Consider the following 22,746-nt stretch of genomic DNA (forward strand, 5'->3'; position numbering starts at 1 on the left):
ATCTGCGGCAGCTGTTAAACTCTGACCCTATTGCGCTTTTCTTTCCTGCAGTATCCTTGGTTATTTCTTAGATGGGCGCTTGTGCACAAAGTAACTGCCATGTAAGGGACTTTTATTTGAGGGAAATGTATCTGGACCAAAAGCATAGCAGTAAGGATTGGACTCCTACTATAATAGTAACCTAAATAAAAAGTTTGACCTCACGACCTCCAAGTAATAAAATATGAATTTTATTGTTAACATATTAAAAATGCAAAGAAAAAACACAAAATGTCAATATCTACATATAGCAACAGTAGGTAAGCGAGGTTTATTTATATTGTAGAAGGCATGGATTCCTTAATGTGAGGTCATTAGGATTTTTAGCACAAGTGTTTTATATACAGCTGGTTAGGATATCCATCGGGAACCGATTTTAGTTGTCATTGGGCATGAGTAATCCTCCAGAGCACCATATACTCTAGACTCATTTCGACTGGCCTCAGCCAGCAATCTAATATGTAAGAGGGCCTCTTGATTTCCCCCCTTCCCCGGCAGATGAAGTCGGTGGAGATGAGGACATGCCCAATTTCGAACTGATTTATTTGGTTTTTGGCAAGATAAGCCTTCTGTAGAGGACTCTGGCTGCAGCTCTTTAATTGAGAACACAGGAGCTTTTAGCAGAATGAGGCCTACTGTATATGGGAGAGATAACTGGAAAGATCGTGACAACCATCCTTTGTCCAACAGCGATTTGTTGTGTATGGTTCCTCCTACACATAGAACATTGGACTGAGGAATTACTGGAAGGATGCAGGAAATATCTGATGTGGTTCTCAATAAGTGGAATAAATACAGATGCTTCTCATAAAATTAGAATACCATCAAAAAGTTAATTTATTTCAGTTCTTCAATACAAAAAGTGAAACTCATATATTAAATATAGTCATTACATTTTAAGTGTTTATTTCTGTTAATGATTATGGCTTACAGCCAATGAAAACCCAAAAGTCATTAGAAAAAGGACCAAAAAACACCTGCAAAGGTTTCCTAAGCTCTTAACCCCTTAGTGACAGAGCCAATTTGGTACTTAATGACCAGGCCAATTTTTGCAATTCTGACCACTGTCACTTTATGAGGTTATAACTCTGGAACGCTTCAACGGATCCCGCTGATTCTGAGATTGTTTTTTCGTGACATATTGTACTTCATGTTAGTGGTAACATTTCTTCGATATTACTTGCGATTATTTATGAAAAAAAACGGAAATATGGCGAAAATTTTTAAAATTTTGCAATTTTCAAACTTTGTATTTTTATGCCCTTAAATCAGAGAGATATGTCACGAAAAATAGTTAATAAATAACATTTCCCACATGTCTACTTTACATCAGCACAATTTTGGAAACAAAATTTTTTTTTGTTAGGGAGTTATAAGGGTTAAAAGTTGACCAGCAATTTCTCATTTTTACAACACCATTTTTTTTTAGGGACCACATCACATTTGAAGTCATTTTGAGGGGTCTATATGATAGAAAATAATGAAGTGTGACACCATTCTAAAAACTACACCTCTCAAGGTTCTCAAAACCACATTCAAGAAGTTTATTAACCCTTTACGTGCTTCACAGGAACTGAAACAATGTGGAAGGAAAAAATGAACATTTAACTTTTTTTTGCAAACATCTTAATTCAGAACCATTTTTTTTATTTTCACAAGTGTAAAAACAGAAATGTAACCATAAATTTTGTTATGCAATTTCTCCTGAATACGCCAATACCCCATATGTGTGGGTAAACCACTGTTAGGGCGCACCGCAGAACTTAGAAGTGAAGGAGCGCCGTTTGACTTTTTCAATGCAGAATTGGCTGGAATTGAGATCGGACGCCATGTCACGTTTAGAGAGCCCCTGATGTGCCTAAACAGTGGAAACTCCCTACAAGTGACACCATTTTGGAAACTAGACCCCTTAAGGAACTTATCTAGATGTGTGGTGAGCACTTTGAACCCCCAAGTGCTTCACAGAAGTTTATAACGTAGAGCCGTGAAAATAAAAAATCGCTTTTGTTTACACAAAAATGATCTTTTCGCCCACAAATTCTTATTTTCACAAGGGTAACAGGAGAAATTAGACCACAAAAGTTGTTGTGCGATTTCTCCTGAATACGTCGATACCCCATATGTGAGGGTAAACCACTGTTTGGGCGCACCGCAGAGCTTGGAAGTGAAGGAGCGCCGTTTTACTTTTTCAATGTAGAATTGGCTGGAATTGAGATTGGACGCCATGTCGCGTTTGGAGAGCCCCTGATGTGCCTAAACAGTGGAAACCCCCCACAAGTGACACCATTTTGGAAACTAGACCCCTTAAGGAACTTATCTAGATGTGTGGCGAGCACTTTAAACCCCCATGTGCTTCACAGAAGTTTATAACGTAGAGCCGTGAAAAAAAAATTGCATTTTTTCTACAAAAATGATCTTTTTGCCCACAAATTTTTATTTTCACAAGGGTAACAGGAGAAATTAGACCACTAAAGTTGTTGTGCAATTTCTCCTGAGTACGTCGATACCCAATATGTGGGGGTAAACCACTGTTTGGGCGCACCGCAGAGCTTGGAAGAGAAAGAGTGCCGTTTTACTTTTTCAATGTAGAATTGGCTGGAATTGAGATCGGACGCCATGTCGCGTTTGGAGAGCCCCTGATGTGCCTAAACAGTAGAAATCCCCCACAAGTGACCCCATTTTGGAAACTAGACCCCCCATGGAACTTATATAGATGTGTGGTGAGAACCTTGAATGCCCAAGTGCTTCACAGAAGTTTAGAATGCAGAGTCGTGAAAATAAAAAATATTTTTTTTTTCCACAAAAAAGATATTGTAACCCCCAAGTTTTTATTTTCACAAGGGTAACAGGAGAAATTGGACTGCAATAGTTGTTGTCCAATTTATCCCGAGTACGCTGATGCGCCATATGTGGGGGTAAACCACTGTTTGGGCGCACGGCAGAGCTCGGAAGGGAAGGAGCGCCTTTTTGGAATGCAGACTTTGATAGAATGGTCTGTGGGCATTATGTTGCGATTGCAGAGCCCCTGATGTACCTAAACTGTAGTAACCCCCCACAAGTGACCCCATTTTGGAAACTAGACCCCCCAAGGAACTTATCTAGATGTGTGGTGAGAACTTTGAATGCCCAAGTGCTTCACAGAAGTTTAGAATGCAGAGTCGTGAAAATAAAAAATATTTTTTTTTTCACAAAAAAGATTTTGCAGCCCCCAAGTTTTTATTTTTACAAGGGTAACAAGAGAAATTGGACCCCAGAAGTTGTTGTCCAATTTATCCCGATACGCTGATGCCCCATATGTGGGGGTAACCCACTGTTTGGGCGCACGGCAGAGCTCAGAAGGGAGGGAGCACCATTTGACTTTTTGAGCGCAAAATTGGCTGTCGTGTTTGGAGACCCCCTGATGTACCTAAACAGTGGAAACCCCCCAATTCTAGCTCCAACCCTAACCCCAACACACCCCTAACCCTAATCCCAACCTGATCCATAATCCTAATCACTAACCCTAACCATACTCACAACCCTTACCCCAAAACAACCCTAATGTCAACCCTAACCATAACCCTAATCAAAACCCTAAATCCAACACACCCCTAATCCTAATCTCAACCCTAACCTCAAACCTAACCCTAATCCCAATACACCCCTAATCACAACCCTAACCTTAACCCTAATCCCAAACCTAACCCTAATCCCAAGCGTAACCCTAATGCCAACCCTAACCCTAATACCAACCCTAATCCAAACCCTAACCCTAATCCCAGCTCTAACCCTAACTTTAGCCCCAACCCTAGCCCTAACTTTAGCCCCAACCCTAACCCTAGCCCTAAGGCTACTTTCACACTTGCGTCGTTTGGCATTCCGTCGCAATCCGTCGTTTTGGACAAGAAACGGATCCTGCAAATGTGCCCGCAGGATGCGTTTTTTGCCCATAGACTTGTATTGCCGACGGATCGTGACGGATGGCCACACATCGCGTCCGTCGTGCACTGGATCAGTTGTGTTTTGGCGGAGCGTCGGCACAAAAAAACGTTCAATGAAACGTTTTTTTGTACGTCGCATCCGCCATTTCTGACCGCGCATGCGTGGCCGTAACTCCGCCAGGACATAGATTGGGCAGCGGATGCGTTGAAAAACTACAGCTGCTGCCCACGTTGTGCACAATTTTCACAACGTGCGTCGGTATGTCGGGCCGACGCATTGCGACGGCCCCGTACCGACGTAAGTGTGAAATAAGCCTAACCCTAAGTTTAGCCCCAACCCTAACCCTAAATTTAGCCCCAACCCTAGCCCTAACCCTAACCCTACCCCTAACCCTACCCCTACTCCTAACCCTAACCCTAACCCTACCCCTAACCCTAATTTTAGCCCCAACTGCTGTTCTCCTGCCGGTCGGCAGATGGAGACAGATGGCGGGCGCACTGGGCATGCGTCCGCCATGTTCTTCTGCCGGCGGCCAGGAGGAGCAGCAAGAGGATCCAGGGACCTAGGTGAGTATGCTAGGGTCCCCGAATCCCCCTATTTCTCTGTCCTCTGATGTGCGATCACATCAGAGGACAGAGAATTACACTTTACTTTTTTTTTTTTTTTTTGCGGTCGCCGGTAAACAGTTAATTACCGGCGATCGCAAAACAGAGGTCGGTAATACCGACCCCGATCATGCTCTTTGGGGTCTCGGCTACCCCCGGCAGCCGAGACCCCAAAGATTCTCCCGGTGGCGGGCGCACTGCGCATGCGCCCGCCATTTTGAAGATGGCGACGCCCACCGGGAGACACGAGGAGCATCGGGGGAGCTAGGTGAGTATTGGGGGGCCACCTGGGACCCCTTTTCTCTGTCCTCCGATGTGCGAACACATCGGAGGACAGAGAAATTAAAAAGAGATCGCTTTTTTTTTTTTTTTGCGATCGCCGGTAAACGGTTAATTACCGGCGATCGCAAATGCGGGGTGGGTTAAAAAAACCCCGAATCATGTTCTCTGGGGTCTCGGCTACCCTCGGCAGCCGAGACCCCGGAGAAAATCAGCCTCTGGGGGGCGCTATGGTCTTTTTCCACAGCGCTGTTAAGTAACGGCGCTGTGGTTTAAGTACCCTTAGCGGCCGCCGTTAAAAGGCGTATCGGCGGTCGCTAAGGGGTTAAAAAAGGTCCCTTAGTCTGTTTCAGTAGGCTCCACAATCATGGGGAAGACTGCTGACTTGACATACAGGTCCTTCTCAAAAAATTAGCATATAGTGTTAAATTTCATTATTTACCATAATGTAATGATTACAATTAAACTTTCATATATTATAGATTCATTATCCACCAACTGAAATTTGTCAGGTCTTTTATTGTTTTAATACTGATGATTTTGGCATACAACTCCTGATAACCCAAAAAACCTGTCTCAATAAATTAGCATATCAAGAAAAGGTTCTCTAAACGACCTATTACCCTAATCTTCTGAATCAACTAATTAACTCTAAACACATGCAAAAGATACCTGAGGCTTTTATAAACTCCCTGCCTGGTTCATTACTCAAAACCCCCATCATGGGTAAGACTAGCGACCTGACAGATGTCAAGAAGGCCATCATTGACACCCTCAAGCAAGAGGGTAAGACCCAGAAAGAAATTTCTCAACAAATAGGCTGTTCCCAGAGTGCTGTATCAAGGCACCTCAATGGTAAGTCTGTTGGAAGGAAACAATGTGGCAGAAAACGCTGTACAACGAGAAGAGGAGACCAGACCCTGAGGAAGATTGTGGAGAAGGACCGATTCCAGACCTTGGGGAACCTGAGGAAGCAGTGGACTGAGTCTGGTGTGGAAACATCCAGAGCCACCGTGCACAGGCGTGTGCAGGAAATGGGCTACAGGTGCCGCATTCCCCAGGTAAAGCCACTTTTGAACCATAAACAGCGGCAGAGGCGCCTGACCTGGGCTACAGAGAAGCAGCACTGGACTGTTGCTAAGTGGTCCCAAGTACTTTTTTCTGATGAAAGCAAATTTTGCATGTCATTCGGAAATTAAGGTGCCAGAGTCTGGAGGAAGACTGGGGAGAAGGAAATGCCAAAATGCCTGAAGTCCAGTGTCAAGTACCCACAGTCAGTGATGGTGTGGGGTGCCATGTCAGCTGCTGGTGTTGGTCCACTGTGTTTCATCAAGGGCAGGGTCAATGCAGCTAGCTATCAGGAGATTTTGGAGCACTTCATGCTTCCATCGGCTGAAATGCTTTATGGAGATGAAGATTTCATTTTTCAGCACGACCTGGCACCTGCTCACAGTGCCAAAACCACTGGTAAATGGTTTACTGACCATGGTATTACTGTGCTCAATTGGCCTGCCAACTCTCCTGACCTGAACCCCATAGAGAATCTGTGGGATATTGTGAAGAGAAAGTTGAGAGACGCAAGACACAACACTCTGGATGAGCTTAAGGCCGCTATTGAAGCATCCTGGGCCTCCATAACATCTCAGCAGTGTCACAGGCTGATTGCCTCCATGCCACGCCGCATTGAAGCAGTCATTTCTGCCAAAGGATTCCCGACCAAGTATTGAGTGCATAACTGAACATTATTATTTGATGGTTTTTTTGTTTGTTATTAAAAAACACTTTTATTTGATTGGATGGGTGAAATATGCTAATTTATTGAGACGGGTTTTTTGGGTTATCAGGAGTTGTATGCCAAAATCATCAGTATTAAAACAATAAAAGACCTGACAAATTTCAGTTGGTGGATAATGAATCTATAATATATGAAAGTTTAATTGTAATCATTACATTATGGTAAATAATGAAATTTAACACTATATGCTAATTTTTTGAGAAGGACCTATATGTCCAGAAGGCAGTCATTGACACACTCCACAAGGAGGGTAAGCCACAAAAGGTCATTGCTAAAGAAGCTGGCTGTTCACAGAGTGCTGTATCCAAACGTATTAATGAAAAGTTGAGTGGAAGGAAAAAGTGTGGTAGAAAAAGGTGCACAAGCAACCGTGATAACCGCAGCCTTGAAAGAATTAAGAAAAGGGCATTCCAAAATTTGGGGGAGATTCACAAAGAGTGGACTGCTGCTGGAGTATTTGCTTCAAGAGCCACCACACACAGATGTATCCAGGACATGCGCTACAAGTGTCTCATTCCTTGACAGCCACTCATGACCAATAGACAATGCCAGAAGCGTCTTACCTGGGCCAAGGAGAAAAAGAACTGGACTGTTGCTCAGTGGTCCAAGGTGTTGTTTTCAGATGAAAGTACATTTTGCATTTCATTTGGAAATCAAGGTCCCAGAGTCTGGAGGAAGAGTGGAGAGGTCACAATCCAAGCTGCTTGAGGTCTAATGTGAAGTTTCCACAATCAGTGATGGTTTGGGGAGCCATGTCATCTGCTGGTGTAGGTCCACTGTGTTTTATCAAGACCAAAGTCAGCGCAGCCCTCTACCAGGAAATTTTAGAGAATGTCACGCTTCCCTCTGCCGACAAGCATTTTTGGAGATGGAAATTTCATTCTCCAGCAGGACTTGGCACCTGTTCACACTGCCAAAAGTACCAGTACCTGGTTTAAAAACAACAGCATCACTGTGCTTAATTGGCAGCAAACTTGTCTGACCTTTATCCCAATAGATTCTCTATGGGGGTTTGTCAAGAGGAAGATGAGAGGCACCAGACCCAACAATGCAGACGAGCTGAAGGCTGCTATCAAAGCAACCTGGGCTTCCATAACCCCTCAGCAGTGCCACAGGCTGATCGCCTCCATGCCACGCCGTATTGATGCAGTAATTGATGCAGTAATTGATGCAGAAGGAGCCCCAACCAAGTATTGAGTGCATTTACTGAACATACATTTCAGTAGGCCAACATTTCAGATTTTAAAATCATTTTTCAAGCTGGTGTTATAAAGTATTCTAATTTACCGAGGTAATGACTTTTGGGTTTTTATTGGCTGTAAGCCATAATCATCAACATTAACACAAATAAACACTTGAAATAGATCACTCTGTTTGACTCTATATCAGACCTGGGTAAAGTGTGGGCGGCAGGCCACATACGGCCCTCTGGCTGTCTCAGTCCACCAATCAGCGTGTGAAACAGCTGATGCGATGACGTCATTTCATCACGTCAGCTGTGTACTTCATGCGGAGAACCAGCGCACCAGAGGCAGGGAGGGAAGCAGAGCGCCGGGGAACTGGACCGAGGTATGTGGTGGCTTTTTTTTTTTTATGTGCATGGTATGTTTGGGTGGGCATGAGGAGGCTATGGGGGTGACATGCTGGTGCACATAGGGGTGTTCATTCTGCACATGTGGGGGTGACATGCTCCTGCACATGGAGGTGTCATGCTGCTACACATGGGGATGACATGGTGCTGCACATGGGGGGGTAACATGGTGCTGCACCGTGGGGAGGGGGGACATGGTGCTGCACATGGGGGATTGACATGGTGCTGCATATGGGGCGAACTTTCTGCACATGGGAAGACTATGGGGGTTACATGCAGTGTATGAGCGTACAGTGGGGCAAAAAAGTATTTAGTCAGTCAGCAATAGTGCAAGTTCCACCACTTAAAAAGATGAGAGGCGTCTGTAATTTACATCATAGGTAGACCTCAACTATGGGAGACAAACTGAGAAAAAAAAATCCAGAAAATCACATTGTCTATTTTTTTAACATTTTATTTGCATATTATGATGGAAAATAAGTATTTGGTCAGAAACAAAATTTCAACTCAATACTTTGTAATATATCCTTTGTTGGCAATGACAGAGGTCAAACGTTTTCTGTAAGTCTTCACAAGGTTGCCACACACTGTTGTTGGTATGTTGGCCCATTCCTCCATGCAGATCTCCTCTAGAGCAGTGATGTTTTTGGCTTTTCGCTTGGCAACACGGACTTTCAACTCCCTCCAAAGGTTTTCTATAGGGTTGAGATCTGGAGACTGGCTAGGCCACTCCAGGACCTTGAAATGCTTCTTACGAAGCCACCCCTTCATTGCCCTGGCGGTGTGCTTTGGATCATTGTCATGTTGAAAGACCCAGCCACGTTTCATCTTCAATGCCCTTGCTGATGGAAGGAGGTTTGCACTCAAAATCTCACGATACATGGCCCCATTCATTCTTTCATGTAGCCGGATCAGTCGTCCTGGCCCCTGTGCAGAGAAACAGCCCCAAAGCATGATGTTTCCACCACCATGCTTTACAGTAGGTATGGTGTTTGATGGATGCAACTCAGTATTCTTTTTCCTCCAAACACGACAAGTTGTGTTTCTACCAAACAGTTCCAGTTTGGTTTCATCAGACCATAGGACATTCTCCCAAAACTCCTCTGGATCATCCAAATGCTCTCTAGCAAACTTCAGACGGGCCCGGACATGTACTGGCTTAAGCAGTGGGACACGTCTGGCACTGCAGGATCTGAGTCCATGGTGGCGTAGTGTGTTACTTATGGTAGGCCTTGTTACATTGGTCCCAGCTCTCTGCAGTTCATTCACTAGGTACCCCCGCGTGGTTCTGGGATTTTTGCTCACCGTTCTTGTGATCATTCTGACCCCACGGGGTGAGATTTTGCGTGGAGCCCCAGATCGAGGGAGATTATCAGTGGTCTTGTATGTCTTCCATTTTCTAATTATTGCTCCCACTGTTGATTTCTTCACTCCAAGCTGGTTGGCTATTGCAGATTCAGTCTTCCCAGCCTGGTGCAGGGCTACAATTTTGTTTCTGGTGTCCTTTGACAGCTCTTTGGTCTTCACCATAGTGGAGTTTGGAGTCAGACTGTTTGAGGGTGTGCACAGGTGTCTTTTTATACTGATAACAAGTTTAAACAGGTGCCATTACTACAGGCAATGAGTGGAGGAAAGAGGAGACTCTTAAAGAAGAAGTTACAGGTCTGTGAGAGCCAGAAATCTTGATTGTTTGTTTCTGACCAAATACTTATTTTCCACCATAATATGCAAAAAAAATGTTAAAAAAACAGACAATGTGATTTTCTGGATTTTTTTTCCCCAGTTTGTCTCCCATAGTTGAGGTCTACCTATGATGTAAATTACAGACGCCTCTCATCTTTTTAAGTGGTGGAACTTGCACTATTGCTGACTGACTAAATACTTTTTTGCCCCACTGTATATAGGGAGGCTGTGTGGGGCTCATGCAGTGTATATAGGGAGGCTGTGTGTGGCTCATGCAGTGTATATACTGATGCCTTGTGGGACCCATGCAGTATATAGGGAGGCTGTGTGGTGCTGATACAGTATATGGGGAGGCTGTGTGGGGCTCATGCCGCATAGAGGGAGGCTGTGTGGGGCTCATACCACATGGGGGAGGCTGTGTGGTGCTCATGCCGCATAGAGGGAGGCTGTGTGGGGCTCATGCCGCATAGAGGGAGGCTGTGTGGGGCTCATGCCGCATAGAGGGAGGCTGTGTGGGGCTCATGCGGTATACGGGGAGGCTGTGTGGGGCTCATGCTGCATACGGGGGGAAGCTGTGTAGGGCTCATGCCGCATATGGGGGAGGCTGTGTGGGGCTCATGCCGCATATGGGGGAGGCTGTGTGGGGCTCATGCCGCATATGGGGGAGGCTGTGTGGGGCTCATGCCGCATATGGGGGAGGCTGTGTGGGGCTCATGCCGCATATGGGGGAGGCTGTGTGGGGCTCATGCCGCATATGGGGGAGGCTGTGTGGGGCACATGCCGCATAGAGGGGAGGCTCTGTGGGGCTCATGCTGCATACGGAGGAGGCTGTGTGGGGCTCATGCTGCATACGGAGGAGTGTCTGTGTGGCTCATGCTACATCTGGGGGAGGCTGTGTGGGACTCATGCCGCATGTGGGGGAGGCTGTGTGGGGCTCATGCCGCGTATGGGGAAGGCTGTGTGGGGCTCATGCCGCGTATGGGGAAGGCTGTGTGGGGCTCATGCAGTATATGGGGAAGGCTATGTGGGGCTCATGCAGTATAAGGGGGAGGCTGTGTGTGTGGCTCATGCCGCATGTGGGGGAGGCTGTGTGGGGCTCATGCCGTATACGGGGGAGGCTGTGTGGGGTTCATGCAGTATATGGGGGAGGCTGTGTGGGGCTCATACAGTATATGGGGGAGGCTGTGTGGGGCTCATGCAGTATATGGGGAAGGCTGTGTGGGGCTCATGCAGTATATGGGGAAGGCTGTGTGGGGCTCATGCAGTATATGGGGAAGGCTGTGTGGGGCTCATGCCGTATACGGGGGAGGCTGTGTGGGGCTCATGCAGTATATGGGGGAGGCTGTGTGGGGCTCATGCAGTATATGGGGGAGGCTGTGTGGGGCTCATGCTGTATATGGGGGAGGCTGTGTGGGGCTCATGCTGTATATGGGGAGGCTGTGTGGGGTTCATGCGGTATACAGGGAGGCTGTGTGGGGCTCATGCGGTATACGTGGGAGGCTGTGTGGGGCTCATGCCGTATACGGGGGAGGCTGTGTGGGGCTCATGCAGTATATGGGGGAGGCTGTGTGGGGCTCATGCAGTATATGGGGAAGGCTGTGTGGGGCTCATGCAGTATATGGGGGAGGCTGTGTGGGGCTCATGCAGTATATGGGGGAGGCTGTGTGGGGCTCATGCAGTATATGTGGGAGGCTGTGTGGGGCTCATGCAGTATATAGGGAGGCTGTGTGGGGCTCATGCAGTATATGGGGGAGGCTGTGTGGGGCTCATGCAGTATATAGGGAGGCTGTGTGGGGCTCATGCAGTATATGGGGGAGGCTGTGTGGGGCTCATGCAGTATATGGGGAGGCTGTGTGGGGCTCATGCAGTATATGGGGAGGCTGTGTGGGGCTCATGCAGTATATGGGGAAGGCTGTGTGGGGCTCATGCAGTATATAGGCAGGCTGTGTGGGGCTCATGCAGTATATGGGGAAGGCTGTGTGGGGCTCATGCAGTATATAGGCAGGCTGTGTGGGGCTCATGCAGTATATGGGGGAGGCTGTGTGGGGCTCATGCCGTATACGGGGGAGGCTGTGTGGGGCTCATGCAGTATACGGGGGAGGCTGTGTGGGGCTCATGCAGTATACGGGGGAGGCTGTGTGGGGCTCATGCAGTATATGGGGGAGGCTGTGTGGGGCTCATGCAGTATATGGGGAAGCTGTGTGGGGCTCATGCAGTATATAGGGTGGCTGTGTGGGGCTCATGCAGTATACGGGGAAGTCTGTGTGGGGCTCATGCCGTATACGGGGGAGGCTGTGTGGTGCTCATGCAGTATACGGGGGAGGCTGTGTGGGGCTCATGCAGTATAAGGGGAAGGCTGTGTGGGGCTCATGCCGTATACGGGGGAGGCTGTGTGGTGGTCATGCAGTATACGGGGGAGGCTGTGTGGGGCTCATGCAGTATATGGGGGAGGCTGTGTGGGGCTCATGCAGTATGTGGGGGAGGCTGTGTGGGGCTCATGCAGTATGTGGGGGAGGCTGTGTGGGGCTCATGCAGTATGTGGGGGAGGCTGTGTGGGGCTCATGCCGCATGTGGGGGAGGCTGTGTGGGGCTCATGCCGTATATGGGGGAAGCTGTGTGGGGCTCATGCAGTGTATATGGGGAGGCTGTGTGGGGCTCATTCAGTATACGGGGGAGGCTGTGTTGGGCTTATGCCGCATATAGGGGATTGTTGGGGGGCTCATACGATATACAGAACGGGCTGTACTTGGGTTCAAATGATGTATAGGGGAATGTCAGCATACTTAATTCAGCTCAAGATTAAGTGATACATTTAATATTAATATAATAATGAATATTATAATAATTATAATATATTAATATTGAGCAGAATTAATTTCGGCCTTCCACAACAGTCACGGTCTCTCATATGGCCCCGTGGGAAAATTATTGGCCCACCCCTGGACTATATAATATGAGTTTCACTTTTTGTATTGAAGAGCTGAAATAAACTTTTTGGTGATATTATAATTTTGTGAGGAGCACCTGTACATTATTAATAGTAGAAATCCCAGTTTAATATAAAGTTTGTGTTTTAGATCTTAGAGGCTGCAGACAAGACTCAAGCCCTGGATATGAAGAAGCACTGCCTTCACATCATTGTCCATCAGTTCACCAAGGTTGGTGGGGCTCTGGGAACATGTTGTCCTGTCTTCAGTTTTGGAGCAATCTTTTCTACTGTGCCTTAAAAATCAGATTCTGTTTTTCTGTGCTAACACTGACTGTTATACTGTGTGTGGGGATTAGAGGGGGATGGCTGGAGTGGACTCATCAGACTTCACCTTGAGTGTTGGATTGCATTCTGCTAAACCTTTCCTAGGCTGGTGTGTGTGTTTCCATCTCATCCTTGTAAATCCGTTAACTCTTTCACTTGCGGATCTGTCACCACTTGTTGTTGATGTCTTTTTATATGTTTGTTCATAATGCCATTCCATACATTTTCATTCTTGTGAAGTCGATTGCAGAATGGTAGTAATTGACTGATACTTCCACGAGTTACCTGGAGCACGTATCTCTTGTACGCCTCTTTTGTCTCTTGTTGTGCTCTATGCATTTATTAAGCATCTGAAGAAATAAAATGGTTATTTATTGTGTCTGTCCTTTCTTTGTACATAAGTTACTACTCTTGTATTCCTATACTCTGTGCCATAATATTCGAAAACCAGAAGGCTCTTAAAGGGAACCTGTCAGCAGGATTGTGCACAGTAACCTACAGACCGTGTCAGGTTGGTGCCGGTATACTGATTACAATGATACCTTGGGTGATGAAATCCGTCTTGTGGTTGTTTAATTCTTATTTTCAGTTTTGAGCTGTGGGGCGGCCTGTCTGGGTCTTCATGCCCCCTAATTTACATAATGAATATACTAATGTGTGTATTTGAAAAAAAACATATAATTTCATCAAAATGCTCGTTGGTTGCTGCAGCCAAAAAAATGTACACTACAACAAAATGGCAACGGAGTCGGCGCATTCACAGTAGCATCATCACCAATCGATTCAGTCGGTTTGCGCATGCGCTGCCCACTCTCTTCAGAGGACCAGTGCGCAGGAGCGCGCACACAGAGGAAATCCCCACAGGAGCGAAGAACGCACGGTAAAATTTTTGTTAACGCTAGAATACATTTTTTTTTTCTTGGCTGCAGCAACCAGGAGCCGGAGGAGGCGCATGTGCCGTAGTATCTATCGGAACGCAATAGATGCGAATGCGCAGCCGATAGCGCCATATTGATGGTGATTTTTTTTTAACGCAGTAATGAAATAGGCACTGATAAGTGATAGTGCGCAGGCGCTGCCATTTTGATGAAGTGACATGTTTTTTTAAATATACACATTAGTATATTCATTATATAAACTAGGGGGCAGATTACTGAGGGATCACTGACCTGTCAGCAGTCTGCACTATGAATACCTATTCAGAGCACCACATGAAGACCCCCCACAGGCCGCCCCGGGGTACGACCATATCATTAACTCAAAACTGAAAATAAAGATTAAACAACAACCACAAGACAGATTTCATCAACCCAGGTATCATTGTAATCAGTATAACGGTGCCAACCTGACACTGTAGGTTACTGTGAACAATCCTCCTGACAGGTTCTCTTTAATTGTGGAGTATACCAATCCAAATTATTATAGAATATTACATTTTGGATATTAATGTTAGAGCCTATCAGTTTTTGTTAGCAGATGACACCACACTCCTCCTCATTGTTCCTCCTTTCCTCCCTCACATGAAGGTCGCCAAGCTGCCGAATCTACGGTCATTGAGCCAGCCTTTACTCATCAACATTATCGAGTCTCTGGCCAGCCACATCTCGGACAAGCAGTGTGCGGAGCTAGGCTCAGATATATGAACCAGTGTTTTCTAGGACATAGTTGTGGAAACATTCCTCGCTGCTGAAGTTGGATGTCCTTCATAGAAGATCCGGGACCATGAAGAGTAGTTGAATATACTGTATTCTGAAATTTCCCTGCACATTGCAGCAATCACAAGTATCACTTCAGAATGTATTATGCTGTTAGAAGTGACTTATATGGGGTCTTGTCGCACAGCCTTTTCCTATGATGGTTTTTCTCTCTTAATTGTAATTTAAAACCCTTATTGGCTTAATTCTAATTAAACAGCTAATGATTTATTCTATCATCACAGACCAACTCCATGCTCAGAGAAAAGGGACAACTACTGAAATAGGGGAACATCAAGGCAGTTAGATTAGATGTTTATTGCTCATTGATTAGGTCGGAAGAGCCAATAGGAATGAGAGAAGAGCATGCTATACTAGAAAATAATCTGCAGAGAAAATACTCCCAGTCGAAATCAACATCTATCTTTTGTATGATTATATTTTTCTTTTTAAGTTGTTGACCCCAAAAAGACCACTCCCTTCTAGATGTCTCCTTAGGACATCTGGATGTCAGAAGACCATGGCGAACCCTTTTCTTTTAGCCAAGGTGAGGTAGCGTAGTTCTGGGGAATTACATTACTCCTCCCTGGTGCCAATAGGTAAAAGCTTATGGTTTCAGCAGACAGACCCATGAACTAACAAAAGAGACAGAGGAACCAACACTTGTCTCCAACGTGTGACACTCCAGAAAAATGATACCTTCCAGTACCAGGGCATGGGACGGCTGTGAGCTGGGTTCTTTTGTTTTATTCTATATTTTGCATTCACTCTTCATACCTTGTTAACACGGTTCAGTAGAAATACCGTTTACGTACTATGAGTATAAATGCAAGTGTCGGTGCACATACATAAAGCATGACTGTACCATTTAGTACACCTTCAGCTTGTACCTGTTTGGTATAATAATCTGTAAAACATATCTTGTTGCGCAGAAGCTTCAGTGGACCATTTCTTTATTAGGAATGTACTATAAAGATACTATACTTGTACTTTTTGACAAGATGTCAGTCTGGTTTACAGTGTCATTTTTTAGACATATACATTTTAGTGTTCACAAATGTATGAGGGGACCCTCTTGAACAGCCAAATTTAGTTCTGAAAATACTGCTAATATACAGTACTGCTGCTTAGCTGGAGAAAAGACTTATAGAACTACTTTATATCACTACATCGTCCGTGTCTCCCCAAACCACTCCTAAAATGGGGAAACCTGCATGTTGATCAGCTTAGCAGAACATTCATGTAATGAAAGGCTTCAGGATCCTAATGGTCATCTTATCAAATCTATCCTAATTTGGACCTTGTGGCAAATTAAACCTAGGACTCCACTTTTTTCTTAATATTTGGAGGACATTATGATCAGATATAAGATAAAAAGTGACATTTCCCTTTTAAGCAAGCATAGATGGTAAAATGCGAGTCTATATACTGTACCCATAGCTATCTGCTTTCTGTGTATTATAAAATGTACATGGTAAAAGCATAATGTGCCCAAGTACCTTCTCTTCTGTATATTGTGATATGAGAGGAAGCATCTAGTTACTAATAAAATATATTTATTGCTGGAAAACAAGTGTCTGATGCCGATTTGTTCCAGAATCCACAGTTATCAAGTGATGAAGGCGTGGATGCCCATCACGCTAGTAGACAGAAGCCATCTTACCCATATATATGAATTTTGGGAAATTCTGACCTTGTGGCAAGACACACAACCAGATTAAGCTTCCATATATCTACGGAGTTGTACAGAGCCATAGCTCCAAACTGTCAGTTTCCGGCCTTGCGTAATGTTCTTATATGGAGTTCACCGGAAACAGTGTCCTTTGATTCTGGCCATGAGAATGCATTTCCGCCTTAACACTGGCAGTTGGGCTCACACATAAAGGCCAATCTGTGCACTAAGTACATTCTTTTTATACTGTAATTTTTCATAGCAATTTTGCAGATTAATATTTCATATATATTATATAGCGTTTTTTCCATTTTCAATGGCAGTAATGCGGTTTTAGTGTTCTAGAGTAACCATTCTTAGTAATTCATGGCGCAACCTTATAGTTTTTCAAATTGTTTCTGCTATAAAGTCTCACGGTTTTCAGTATCATCTCTATGCTGATGACACACAGATCTACATCTCTGGACCATAAATCACCACCCTACTAACCAGAATCCCTCAATGTCTGTCCGCTATTTCATCCTTCTTCTCCGCTAGATTTCTAAAACTTAACATGGACAAAACAGAATTCATTGTCTTTCCCCCATCTCACGCGAGATTCCCCCAACGAACCTATCCATTACAGTAAACGGCTACCCACTCTCCCCAGTTCCACAAGCTCGCTGCCTCGGGGTAATACTTGACACTGATCTCTCCTTCAAACCACATATCCAAGCCCTTTCCACTTCCTGCCGCCTTCAACTCAAAAATATTTCACGGATCCGTACATTCCTAAACCAAGAATCTGCAAAAACCATAGTCCATGTCATCATCTCCTGCCTCGACTACTGTAACCTCCTGCTCTGTGGCCTCCCCTCTAACACTCTCGCACCCCTCCAATCTATTCTAAACTCTGCTGCCCGACTAATCCACCTGTCCCCCCCCCCTATTCCCTGTCCTCTCACCTCTGTCAATCCCTTCACTGGCTCCCCATTACCCAGAGACTCCAGTACAAAAGCCTAACCATGACGTACAAAGCCATCCACAACCTGTCTCCTCCATACATCTGTGACCTCGTCTCCCGGTACTTTCCTGCACGCAACCTCCGATCCTCACAAGATCTCCTTCTCTACTCCCCTCTTATCTCCTCTTCCCACAATCGTATACAAGATTTCTCTCGCGTATCACCCCTACTCTGGAACTCTCTACCACAACACATCAGACTCTCGCCTACCATCAAAACCTTCAAAAAGAACCTGAAGACCTACCTCTTCCGGCAAGCCTACAACCTGCAATAACCACCGATCGACCAAACCGCTGCATGACCAGCTCTATCCTCGCCTACTGTATTCTCACCCATCCCTTGTAGATTGTGAGCCTTCGCGGGCAGGGTTCTCTCTACTCCTGTACCAGCTGTGACTTGTATTGTTCAAGATTATTGTACCTGTTTTTATTATGTATACCCCTCCCCACATGTAAAGCGCCATGGAATAAATGGCGCTATAATAATAAATAATAATAATAAAGTCAGGAGGTTGCATATTCCCCTGCAACTGGAGCTAAAATACGCACACCAACTAGAGGGGAGATCAGCAGTGAAAAGAATGTAATAATATGTTAAAATGCACTGCTAAGTCCTTATGAGGGGCACAAAGGCAAAACTAGAAAAAAAGAAACACCGCCAGTCCGAATGGCTGGTTCTACACCTATAAAAATTAATTATACGATAAGAGGAATGCAATTTAAAGTTTTGTTCCGCTACACTTTTTAGTGTTGATTTTTTTTTTTGTTTTTTAAGTTCTTATTTCTCTACATTTTTCCCCAATATTGGCAAAAAAAAATCATAAAAATTCAGCCCCATTTATCACTAAAAAAGAGAAGCAGCATGATGGCTCAGTGGTTAGCAATGCAGCCTTGCAACGCTGGGGTCATGGGTTCAAATCCCCCCAAGGACAACGTCTGCAAGGAGTTTGTATGTTCTCCCCGTGTTTGCGTGGGTTTCCTCCCACAGTCCAAAGACATACTGGTAGGGAATCTAGATGGAATGTCACTCTCCCAGTGCCGATAATGTTTGTAAAGCATTGTGGAATTAATGGCGCTATATAAATGAGTAAAATAAATAAATTTGAATAGCTGAAAGAGAAATTTTTTTAGAGCCTTTAAAATTGCGAGTACAATAATGTGCCTGACCTGAAACAGGAGAAGATGGTCCTGAAATGGTTGTTCCTGCCTGGTAGTACATTTGTCACCCTACATTGCGCATATAGTGCAAATACAGATTTTATCGATTAAGCTGAGAGCAGGTTGTTACTATTGAACACAATATTCACAGACAGCACTACAATGTACTAATTGACTATCTGAAGCCGCCGTTCTGCAGGTCGTAGCAGATCAGCCCTGCTGGTACAAATACTGGTTAAGGACTCATGCAGACAAGCGTATAAATCGGACTTGTGTTATGACATTGACAAATGTTATTCAATAGGGCTGTTCAGATGAATTATTTATTTTTTTCCTCTGTCCAACTGTCCCTGTGAAAAAAAGTCACAGCATCACTACTTTAATCCAAGTCCTGGATGAGACCCTCACATTCAAGTCTATGGGTGCGAGAATAAATTGGATCCGACTTGGACCATCGGAGTGGCATCTGATTTTTACAGATACAGTTTCCTAGGTTTATAATGGAAATCTGTGTTCATATACATGAACGCCAGCGAATAAGCCTCCTTACCTTGACAAGCCAGAGATGGTATGTCACTCTCCATAAGGAGAAACGATACCCTTTAGACCCCAGTCCAGAGCCTCTCACCTAGCCAAATTAGTTCTCATGCTTCACACTGACGAGGGCCAACAGCCCGAAACACCGTGTCTGCGAATTGAGATACTAATTTGGCTTTTATCCTAAGTCATATTGCACGACTCGTTAAAGAGTTGATTGTGACTTGTAGGATCGCTACTTCCAACAGGTGGCGCTATAGAGTTAAGTCCTCTTTTTTTAGAAGAGGCAATTTGCATATTATGGCAATGAAAAGCAGCTAAGTAAAGAAAAACGAGTGGCCATCATTACTTTAAGAAATGAAGGTCAGTCAGTCCGAAAAATTGGGCAAACTTTGAAAGTGTCCCCAAGTGTAGTGGCAAAAACCATCAAGCGCTACAAAGAAACTGGCTCACATGAGGACCGCCCTAGGAAAGGAAGACCAAGAGTCATCTCTGCTTCTGAGGTGAAGTTTATCCGAGTCACCAGCCTCAGAAATCGCAGGTTAACAGCAGCTCAGATTAGAGACCACACAGAGTTCTAGCAGCAGACACATCTCTACAAGGACTGTTAAGAGGAGACTTTGTGCAGCAGGCCTTCATGGTAAAATAGCTGCTAGGAAACCACTGTTAAGGACAGGCAACAAGCAGAAGAGACTTGTTTGGGCTAAAGAACACAAGGAATGGACATTAGACCAGTGGAAATTTGTGCTATGGTCTGATGAGTCCAAATTTAAGATCTTTGGTTCCAACCACCGTGTCTTTGTGCAATGCAGAAAAGGTGAACGGATGGACTCTACATGCCTGGTTCCCACCGTGACGCATGGAGGAGGAGGTGTGATGGTGTGGGGGTGCTTTGCTGGTGACCGTATTGGGGATTTACTCAAAATTGAAGGCATACTGAACCAGCATGGCTACCACAGCATCTTGCAGCGGCATCCTACTCCATCCGGTTTGCATTTAGTTGAACCATCATTTATATTTCAACAGGACAATGACCTCAAATACACCTCCAGGATGTGTAAGGGCTATTTGACCAGGAAGGATAGTGATGGGGTGCTACGCCAGATGACCTGGCCTCCACAGTCATCAGACCTGAACCTAATCGAGATAGTTTAGGGTGAGCTGGACCACAGAGTGAAGGCAAAAGGGCCAACAAGGGCTAAGCATCTCTGGGAACTCCTTCAAGATTGTTGGAAGACCAATCCCGGTGACTACCTCTTGAAGCTCATCAAGAGAATGCCAAGATTGTGCAAAGCAGTCATCAAAGCAAAAGGTGGCTACTTTGAAGAACCTAGAATATAAGACATTTTCAGTTGTTTCACACATTTTTGTTAAGTATATAATTCCACATGTGTTAATTCATAGTTTTGATGCCTTCAGTGTGAATGTACAATTTTCATAGTCATGAAAATACAGAAAAATCTTTAAATGAGAAGGTGTGTCCAAACTTTTGGTCTGTACTGTATATTATACAATCATGTCCGAAAGTGGTGGCACCCTAGAAATTGTTGCAGAAATTTCTCCCAGAAAATTACTGCAATTCCATATATTTGTTATACACATGTTTATTTCCTTGTGTGTGTATTGGAAAAACACAGAAAAAACTAGGGGAAAAAAAAGGCGAAATGGACATAATTTCACACACCCCCAAAAATGGTCCTGACCGAACTGTTAACACCCTCAACTTAATATTTGGTTGCACACCCTTTGGAATAAACAACTGTAATCAATCGCTTCCTATATAACCATCAACAACCTTCTTACACCTCTCAACTGGAATTCTTTACCACTCTTCTTTTGCAAATTGCTCCATGTCTCTCATATTTGAAGGGTGCCTTCTCCCAGCAGCAATTTTAACCCCTTTACCCCCAAGGGTGGTTTGCTTGTCAATGACCAGGCCAATTTTTACAATTCTGACCACTGTCCCTTTATGAGGTTATAACTCCGAAACGCTTCAACGGATCCTGGTGATTCTGACATTGTTTTCTCGTGACATATTGTACTTCATGATAGTGGTAAAATTTCTTTGATAGTACCTGCGTTTATTTGTGAAAAAAACGGAAATTTGGCAAAAATTTTGAAAATTTCGCAATTTTCAAACTTTGAATTTTTATGCAATTGAATCACAGAGATATGTCACACAAAATACTTAATAAGTAACATTTCCCACATGTCTCCTTTACATCAGCATAATTTTGGAAAAATATTTTTTGCAATACCACATTTTGAGAGCTATAATTTTTCCATATTTTGGTCCACAGAGTCATGTGAGGTCTTGTTTTTTGCGGGACGAGTTGACGTTTTTATTGAAAACATTTTTGGGCGTTTGACATTTTTTGATCGCTTTTTATTCCGATTTTTGTGAGGAAGAATGACCAAAAGCCAGCTATTCATGAATTTCTATTGGGGGAGGCGTTTATACCGTTCCGCGTTTGGTAAAATTGATAAATCAGTTTTATTCTTCGGGTCAGTACGATTACAGCGATACCTCATTTATATCATTTTTTTATGGTTTGGCGCTTTTATACGATAAAAACTATTTTACAGAAAAAATAATTATTTTTGCATCGCTTTATTCTCAGGACTATAACTTTTTTATTTTTTTGCTGATGATGCTGTATGGCGGCTCTTTTTTTGCGGGACAATATGACGCTTTCAGCGGTACCATGGTTATTTATATCTGTCCTTTTGATCACGTGTTATTCCACTTTTTGTTCGGCGGTATGATAATAAAGCGTTGTTTTTTGCCTCGTTTTTTTTTTTTCTTACGGTGTTTACTGAAGGGGTTAACTAGTGGGACAATTTTATAGGTCGGGTCGTTACGGACGCGGCGATACTAAATATGTGTACTTTTATTGTTTTTTTTTTTTTTATTTAGATGAAGAAATGTATTTATGGGAATAATATTTTTTTTTTTTTTTCATTATTTTGGAATATTTTTTTTTATTTTTTTTACACATTTGGAAAAATTTTTTTTTACTTTTTAACTTTGTCCCAGGGGGGGACATCACAGATCGGTGATCTGACAGTTTGCACAGCACTCTGTCAGATCACTGATCTGACATGCAGCGCTGCAGGCTTCACAGTGCCTGCTCTGAGCAGGCTCTGTGAAGCCACCTCCCTCCCTGCAGGACCCGGATCCGCGGCCATCTTGGATCCGGGGCTGGAGGGAGCAGGGAGGGAGGTGAGACCCTCGCAGCAACGCGATCACATCGCGTTGCTCCGGGGGTCTCAGGGAAGCCCGCAGGGAGCCCCCTCCCTGCGCGGTGCTTCCCTGCACCGCCGGCACATCGCGATCATCTTTGATCGCGGTGTGCCAGGGGTTAATGTGCCGGGGGCGGTCCGTGACCGCTCCTGGCACATAGTGCCGGATGTCAGCTGCGATAAGCAGCTGACACCCGGCCGCGATCGGCCGCGCTCCCCCCGTGAGCGCGGCCGATCGGCTATGACGTACTATCCCGTCCAGGGTCAGATAAGC

The 22,746-nt window shown here is 44.6% G+C and overlaps 1 protein-coding gene across 1 annotated transcript in view; it reads left to right on the forward strand.

Annotated features, from left to right (window-relative positions):
- The window catches only part of LZTR1 (leucine zipper like post translational regulator 1), an 86,376-nt gene extending 69,949 nt beyond the window's left edge, over nucleotides 1–16,427 (forward strand). The window contains exons 19-20 of the mRNA XM_069754171.1: nucleotides 12,991–13,071; nucleotides 14,693–16,427. Of these exons, the coding sequence (XP_069610272.1) occupies nucleotides 12,991–13,071; nucleotides 14,693–14,809 (198 nt within the window). The 3' untranslated portion in view covers nucleotides 14,810–16,427. The remainder of the gene's footprint in view (nucleotides 1–12,990; nucleotides 13,072–14,692) is intronic.
- The last annotated feature ends 6,319 nt before the right edge of the window (nucleotides 16,428–22,746 follow it).

Source organism: Ranitomeya imitator, chromosome 1 (genome assembly GCF_032444005.1).
Source record: "Ranitomeya imitator isolate aRanImi1 chromosome 1, aRanImi1.pri, whole genome shotgun sequence".
Classification (NCBI taxonomy): Eukaryota; Metazoa; Chordata; class Amphibia; order Anura; family Dendrobatidae; genus Ranitomeya; species Ranitomeya imitator.